At 40.8% G+C, this 8,086-nt stretch overlaps 1 protein-coding gene across 1 annotated transcript; it reads right to left on the bottom strand.

Moving 5' to 3' along the window:
• Positions 1-1,288: 1,288 nt before the first annotated feature.
• On the bottom strand, positions 1,289-3,431 carry LOC144651715 (uncharacterized). The gene has a single exon (XM_078511665.1). The coding sequence runs from the start codon at positions 2,968-2,970 to the stop codon at positions 1,321-1,323; it is 1,650 nt and encodes a 549-aa protein (XP_078367791.1). The 5' UTR covers positions 2,971-3,431; the 3' UTR covers positions 1,289-1,320.
• Between the last annotated feature and the right edge of the window lie 4,655 nt (positions 3,432-8,086).

The raw sequence follows: 8,086 nt of genomic DNA, 5'->3' as shown, positions 1-8,086 counted from the left end.
AGTCGCATTTTCTTAAGTGACTGTTCATGCAAGGCGCGGATTGTAGAAGGCTTCCGTGCACGTCAAATGGGACAGTTATTGACCAGCTGTAAACAATTGTTTTACTATTGAATTAACACTGAAGTCATGCGATTTTTATGCAATTGCATAATCACCGATAATTGGATATGACGTGGGGTCGAAGAAGACGTGTCCCTCGATCAAAAAATTGTCGTCAAAGTGGCTGGCGTACGTCAGAGATAATGCGACTAGAGTAAATACTTAGCCTTATATATTGCCCTACTTCCTCTAAACAAAAGCCTTTAACAGATTTGTAATCCTAAGGGATCGAAAGTTTACAATGTGAATATATCGATTTTTGAAAGGAAAACAAATCTTTGTTCCGCATTATCTTAGTTACGCTCTATGCGCAAAACTTGTCCTGTACCCAAAATGTTCTGCCGGTTTCTGTATTTATGAAAAGAACGAGTTCAGATGTTGCAGTTATACCTTAATCGTAACTAATAGTTCCACACTTGCTAACAAGCTGTGTGAAGAATGAAAACAAGGTCTTCAAATACTCTTTAGACTCTTTAATTCGATGACTCTTCAGACTCAATTCCAAGACTTTTTCGAACGAGAATTTCTTACAAGACTTTAACTCTTCTCTCCGACAAAAACATGTGTGAAGTGATTTTCCGAGTTCAGATGTCAATCAAGCGATCACGCGCTTTCGATTACGTAGCTACAGAAATACAAATGATAATCACGCGAGGGTAACGCAATCTCTTTTTGACAAGCTGTGAACATTACCACCTTTGAGCTATGATACCGATGATATTAAAATCGTTTAATCTCATTTGCGGGATGACTGTTTAAAACGAATCGAATATAAATAAACAAATAAGTATCATAAAAAGTATTTGTGTTATAAATAAATAAATATACACAGTCTGGCTGGAATTTGTAATTTGAAAGAAACTCTGAACTTCTTTATCACATAGGTTTTATTTACTTTTTCTTATAAACTGAACTTGGCTACTCAGTGAAAACTTGCATGAGCGATTTCAGTGCTTAGTAAGATCACACTAAAGTACCCGATGACTCAGTAATTGATTATAAATTCACCGGATTCAAGACTCATTCTTAAAAATCCATTTCGAGCAACGAGGAACTGACAACTACTAGCTACTACTGGAAGCGACACTGAACCCACCTCAGACAAAATAAAACAACTATATACAAATAAAGATAAACAAAGTCAATTTGATGAAGTTGAAAATAGCCCACCGTCACTCCAAACTTGTTTTTGTTTTAGTGTTCGGTCCTATAATTCTAATATCAGCTACTTTTTGCCGCCAATGTCTTCAAGAAGTCATCCACACGACCCTGCAAAGCCTCCACCGTTCCCGAATGCCTTCGATAAACACTGGGTGATGCCGGAGCAGGGTTCAGGGTGGCTTGAGGGTCTTCCATTGACTTCCTTAGAGGTGAAGTTGGCGATAGAGTGTTTAAATCAATTGGAGAGAGTTCTGATCCTCGACGGCCAGCCAAATTACCTGGAATCTTGTCTAGCGGCAAAAGTTGTCCACCTGGAGGCATAGAATAACAACTCCTTGCAGACCCAGGTCTGGATCCCCTTCGCCGCCCCAAGTCGTACTCGCCATTACCAGGAAGAGCCTCTAATTCTCCGGGTGCGCTATCCGCTGATAGCGAAGATGACGACCTTGCGGTGGAAGGTCGACCTGAGGAGGGCGCTCGCATCGGACTTAGTGACCGCCGCAGCGAAGGAGACGATGATCTCTTTGTTAGCCCTGCGCCGTTCAGATCTGGCAACAACGGTTCTGAGGCAGCGTCTGTATTTGATCCACCGGTCGACGGCTTGGCGGAGACGGGACGAAGAGTGGTTGCCATACCACTGCCTCTCCTTCCGAGCAAAGGCGAAAGAGGCTGCTTCAGTCGAGGCGACAATTGAGCTTGCTCCGAGATCTTGTCTCTTAAGTGAGCTTCGTTCAACTCTAGCGACAGCGAATTCTTAGTAACCGCAGAAGACCCTCGTCTGCGAAGAAGAGGAGAGCTTGCGGGAGAATTCAATCCGCGTTCACCAGACGAGTTGGCAACTGCAGCAGAGCCCCTTCTCCGCAGTGCGGGTGAAAGGTTTATTTCTTGACCATGTTGCTCCTCGGCTTTTTCTTTCGCTGCTCTTGATTGCATCGTTTCAATCGACGCCGATCCTCGTCTTCTCGTAGACGCTGGTGGTGAAGGCTCCAACAGTTCATCCTCGGTCGCGTCATACGTGGACCCTCGTCTCTTAACTTCCGCTGAACTTTTCGCCAACTGAATTAGAAGCTTCGGCGAGAGGTCTGTGATTTCCGGCGCCGTTCGCCGCCGATGAGAACCACGTGAGCTTTGAGAAAACACTTTCAGCATCTTTTGAGCTTCTGCCTCGTCGATAGCGGGCGGCTCGTCCGGAGGCGTCCCGCACGGAGATGCAGACGGAGAGGGCGCATCGACCGGTTCGTTACCAAGTGATGAGCCCCTGCTGTCGGGGTCTTGTTCAGAATCGTTCTCCTTCGCTTTATTATTGATCAAAATCGCAGGGTTCGAAGACGCTTCACTACAAGTCTCCTGGCTAGTAATGGACGCTGTTTCGTCTGCGTCGTCCTCTTTGGGTGATAGTGGTCTTAAACTTCCCCTACGCGATACACTCGGTGAACGTAAAACCCTTCCTTGGCCAAAACTTACGTTAAGATTCTCGTCAGCAATCTGGTCTTCCATAACTTGCGTGTTTCTTTTTCGTCTCATGTCGTACTTCACGTCAAGAGAAGTTTCGCATAATCTTACCATAGACTTTCGTTCCAAATCTTTGAGTGCTTTCATCTTCTTCTCGAGCTCCTTCTCCGCTAATTTCTCGTTCTTTAGCATAGTCGTTATCATTCGATTTCCGAGCTTTGAGAGACTTTTGTCTCTCGCTCTTCCCTTCGCCGCCATTGTGCGTACAGTATATTCTCACTGAGATATTGCGAAGGAACGTTTAAAGCTGTTCTGACTATTCGGCCTAGCCTACCAACACAACTCCTGGAGCAACTCAAAACTTTTAACAGGCTTCCCAGATAGCTCGTAACTAGGACGTTTAAAATGTCTGATGAAGTATTTAAGACTGTTCCTGTCTGCATTACCCGTGGTTTGGACACCTATACAATTTTGTTTATTGTCCGAACGCATGCAAATTATCGTCGAGTTTTTGGTTGGTACATATTTGAAAATAGCTTAGGCAAACAATATCGGTAATCTTGATTGGATCACATTGGCACGAAGTAATTGTTTGGTTTGTTTGGTTACCAGGATTCGTAAACAATTGCGGTGAGCAATTAAAGTACCCCTAAGACGCTAAAGAATTAAGTCAAGAGGCTGTTTTTGGCACAGAAAAGGATCCTACCACCTTCGGTTAACGCAAATTAATCATATTGCTATAAATTACCCTTTTAAGTGGACGATTATCACAAAAGATATATTTCCTCCCGCCAACCATCTGTTAAAAATTGGAAAATAAACGTTGCAAGTTTTCTGAAAAAGTCTCGCGTGTTTGCGTGGTTTGTTGAACTATAAAACGCATTTTTTTCTTTACTAAAGATAGCTAAAGAACAGAAAAATTAGTCCCGTTTAATTCGTAACGTATACGATTAAGGTAAGCACTTAATAAAATGTTAGAATATTAGAAAGTACTTGGACCTCTTCAAAGTTATTGTGTACTTTTGTTCAATGCCTCTTGCCATGGGTCCTCAGGGAATGCTTAACATAAACTCATTTATTAACATGAGAAATAAATTTGAATTGGACGAACTCACTATAGAAAACAATCGTAAACGGTGTTTTAAACCACTTAGCGTTTTTATTAAAAACATCAAATCGTTGGTTTATCAAACCAATATTCTGTTAGTGTATTTGCGGGCCCAAGAGAGGCCCGCAACCCTAATCTTGACAGTGATCAGCGGATTGCGTATAACACATGCGCGCCACGTTTCTAAAAGGCTAGCTGCAAAGCGGAAGTTGAAAATTTTGTTCTTCCACCAAGAACGATCAGAATGCGAAAAATGTGTCAATCACAACAGTTTGTCGAAACACCGGAAGTTGAAAATCTGTTCTTCAAGAGCGATTATAATGCAAAATTTAAGTCAATCTCAACAGTTTGTCACATAAGATCAAGCCTTCTGTCACATGGAAGATTGGAAACTACGTTTGGCCGACGTTGTTTAGGCGTTGGTTTTGAGAAGATTTACTGTGATTGTATCACAGATAAACCACGGCAAAACGAATGATTCCTTACAACATTGGCAACATAGCGAGTTCACCGACCAAACAAGATCACATCTCGATTACACCGCCCTGTGTACACCGCGTGCTCGATTAAATCGTGCATTCCTTGCGTGACGCGTTACTTGGAATAATAATTGTCTTTAACAACAACAACAACAAACAAACAACAACAACAACAACAACAAAAGTTTATTTGAACTGTAAAATTACAAAAAGAAATGTTTAAACAATAAATAAATTAAATACATACAATAAATACAATAAATAAATACATACAGTTGCTGGTCACCCAAAATAACTAAAAAGCTAAACTAGTTGGGTGACCACCATTTATTAATTTAAAATAAATATATCGTCAGAAAAGAGGCATTTTACATTTTACAATTTTACACAATTAATTAAGGTGGTAGATTACAGAAGCGATATATCAAGCGATTTATCGACACTTCTGAGAAATTTTCGCGACCTGTCGGAATAATTGCCAGCGTAAAAATGAGGTGACCTAAGTTATTGGTTCTTCAAAATTGCAAAAGGATCCGAAAATGATGTCGTTCAAACAGGAAGTTGAGAAACGTTTTTGATTAGAATGCGAAGAAAGTGTCAATAACATTTGTCAACTGATCGACGCTTCTGTCAGATGGAGGTGAAGGAAGGTGCATCTAGGCCCGCACTTTCTAACCTGTGGTTACCACTAGTTAGCTAATATATAGATTTAGCCAAGCATAATAGCGGAGTTCTACAGTTATATATATTTCTTGAGCGCGGTGCCGGCTTGCAAATATGGACAATGCTTCGAATTATGGCGTATTGCAAACAGGAAAATACTAGTAGTGAATAGTCCATTTTTATTAACAACTGCTTTATATGAGCACTGGGATGGCTAGGGTGGAAATAGATTGCAACTTGAAAAATTGAGGCTAAACGTTTCAAGTTGTTTCCGCGCGTCTTAAAAAAATCGATATTTATAGCCGAGGTTTGATTTCTATCCGTTAAGTAGGGTTATATCTTGCTTTAGATGCTCAAAGGACGTAAAGTTGCCTACCACTAATTAATCGGGCGTGGCCGATTTATAGTTTACCCTTTGGTCGTCCTAGAGCGTAGTCTCCTGGCGCGGCCAAAAAGACGGGGATAGCTTGGGGTTGCTACAAAACCGCTACGGGTGACGCATACCGCAATGGTTTTCATTTTAGTTTTGACAGGAAATCGTTGCAGGCACACTTGGTCGACTTTTGGGTTAATGTGTAATCAGGTTGTGTTTTTTTGCTTCGGCGGAAGGACAGAGAAAAAAGCTTACGGGGCAAAGTACAGTATGGGGCCCAGTTCTCGGCCACTTTTGACGTAAACTTGTATTTCTTACCTCAGAAGAACCGCAGGAACTTGAAATTTCTCCCAGAGCTACAATGCGGGACATTAACGTTGGGACACTTAGCACATTTCTGTGCCAAATGACTGCTAACCCCCCTTCCCCCCAAGCAATGTTGAGAATTGACCATCTCACACACCAAGATCAGGGCATATATGTTTGTCAACATTGCTTGGGGGAAGGGGGGTTAAGAAATGAACAAGAACAGTGCCAAACCCATTCTTGGACTACGAAAAGGTTATTTGGCATGATTAAGAGATCGCCTTCATAAGTGTCCCAAGTCTTTTTGACCTCCATTGTAGCTACATTATTCAGCTTTTTGGTGTAAAGCTATCGACCGGTCAAAAATTAATTTGCCCGAGCAATAATAAAAATAAAAGCTCCATTTGTGGGCCCAGTTCTCGGCCACCTTGGCCCAGTTCTCGGCCACTAAAAAGCTTGTGCGTGATTATCTGTAAAAAAATGCTCAATTAATTTTCACAGTCATAAAATCACTCTGTAAACCTATTTATACTATATCGATCCCAAATTATTTTTACGATGCTTTGTTTTACTTTAGAAAAGAAGGATTTTAACGCGCCTAGTTGCCTATGTGCAGGTTCTGGCAAAACCGCATTGTGTGACCCGTGCATTTAGATGGTTTATTTTGCAGTGAAAAGGTCTTGAAAGATTTAGGTGTTGTAGAAATAATAGACAAGACAAGAGTCAGCTCAAAACTTAGAGATAAGATTGAACTTTATTTTTAAAACATTTATTTCTTTCATTCTGGCAGCAGCAGATGAAATTATATTAAAAACCAAGCGCTAAGCTGTGATAGCGAGCAGGGTGGCCGAGAACTGGCAAATACGCAAACGTCGCAAGAAAAAATTTCGAAGTAAATTAAGACCAAAAAATACAACGGTTCAACGAAAAGTTAACTAAAGCAGAAAGCTGAATTATTCTACGTTTCACATGCCAAAAATTAGCTCGTATGGTGGGGGCTTTTGGATAAAATACGAATTTAACTACATCCATGAATTTGGAGCCGTAAACAAACAACTTTTTCGGGAATGCAAATTCACCTACCTCCGCGTAAACTCGACGTGTGAGCTTTCTATATCGAATTGAACGATCAAACTCAAGATACTTAAAGCACATGAATCAGTCTATCGTTTGAAGGAAATACCTTTTTCTTTTGATTCAACTGGAGTGTGAAAAAACGCGTTAAACACAAAGTGGCCGAGAACTGGACCCGGCCGAGAACTGGGCCCCATACTGTACTGATATTCACCATTGTGAAATTGCACTTACTTTGACAAGTTAAAGTTATTTTTAATCGGGCGGGGCCTGGGCCCGATTCATAATCTGTGTCAGATTTTGTCGTTTTTTTTTTTTGTCGGTAAATCGTTCCAGAACCTCGCGGCCCAGCCGATCCCTTGGTCACGGTCACGCAAGTTTTCATTACTTGCGAAGTATTACGTTCAAATCGTACAAGTTTTAATGTTCACTCCCTGGAAGCTGTGTTACAAAATCATTCCCGTCTAATTTTACGAGTACTCTATGCTCTGTTAAACGTGAAATATATATATATATATTTTTGTGTCCGGCATTAAGTCTTGACTTGGAGCGAGTACTAGAGATTCGCATTGCAAAATCTTGCTTTCTTTGCCATGTCCAAACTATTATTGTGAACGCAATACCAATTAATAAATTCCACGGCTCAGACACGCACAATTTTTACGGCTTCAAAACTTTCGAAATTCAAATACTTTTCGAAACATTTCTTGGTCTTATCTTGAAAAAAAAAAATCAATCTGAAACATCTTTTTGGAGATTCTTACGTTTGTCTCAGAGCGAGTACTAAATATTCAAATTGTGAAAGCTATTTCCGTAGTAAACACTACGTCATTCACGCAATTTTGTCTTCGCCGGAAACTGCAAGCGTCACTGCAGTGCACTTTTTTAAGCCAGACTCCACTTTAAAGAAATTTTATGAGGAAGAACTGTTTTATTGAAGCGTTTGACTCAGAGTGAAAACAAAACGCCGTATTACGTACCCGAACTGTACTGAATACCGCAAAACAACGCAGTTTGACATGTACAAGTGGTGCAAGCTAAATAAAGAACCATTAGGTCATGACAGAATTCAAAACCGCAGTGAGCTGTGATGCAATAGCGTTGTTGAGCCGGCTCTTCTGTCACGGTCACGCAAGATTTAATATTTAATAGCGATCAGCCGATCACTCGCGTTTAACATGAACACTCTGCTCTCTGAAATGTATAATTTTGTTTCATTCCATATTTTACAAGAAGAGAGGGCTGAATATAATCACATAGAGAAAACAAAGACCGCTTTAAAACTACCACTACGTCAGACCCATGTCACGCGATCTCTCGCTTGTAGCATTACTAACTATGCTTGTAGCTATAAAAAATCATTCACCTATT

The sequence above is a fragment of the Oculina patagonica genome, chromosome 4 (genome assembly GCF_052425735.1).
Source record: "Oculina patagonica isolate OP01 chromosome 4, crgOcupat, whole genome shotgun sequence".
Taxonomy (NCBI): Eukaryota; Metazoa; Cnidaria; class Anthozoa; order Scleractinia; family Oculinidae; genus Oculina; species Oculina patagonica.
This window is presented reverse-complemented; position numbering and strand designations above follow the sequence as displayed.

Coding starts and splice junctions, on each gene's coding strand:
- LOC144651715 (XM_078511665.1), bottom strand. CDS start 2,970: ATGGCGGCGAAGGGAAGAGCGAGAGACAAAAGTCTCTCAAAGCTCGGA.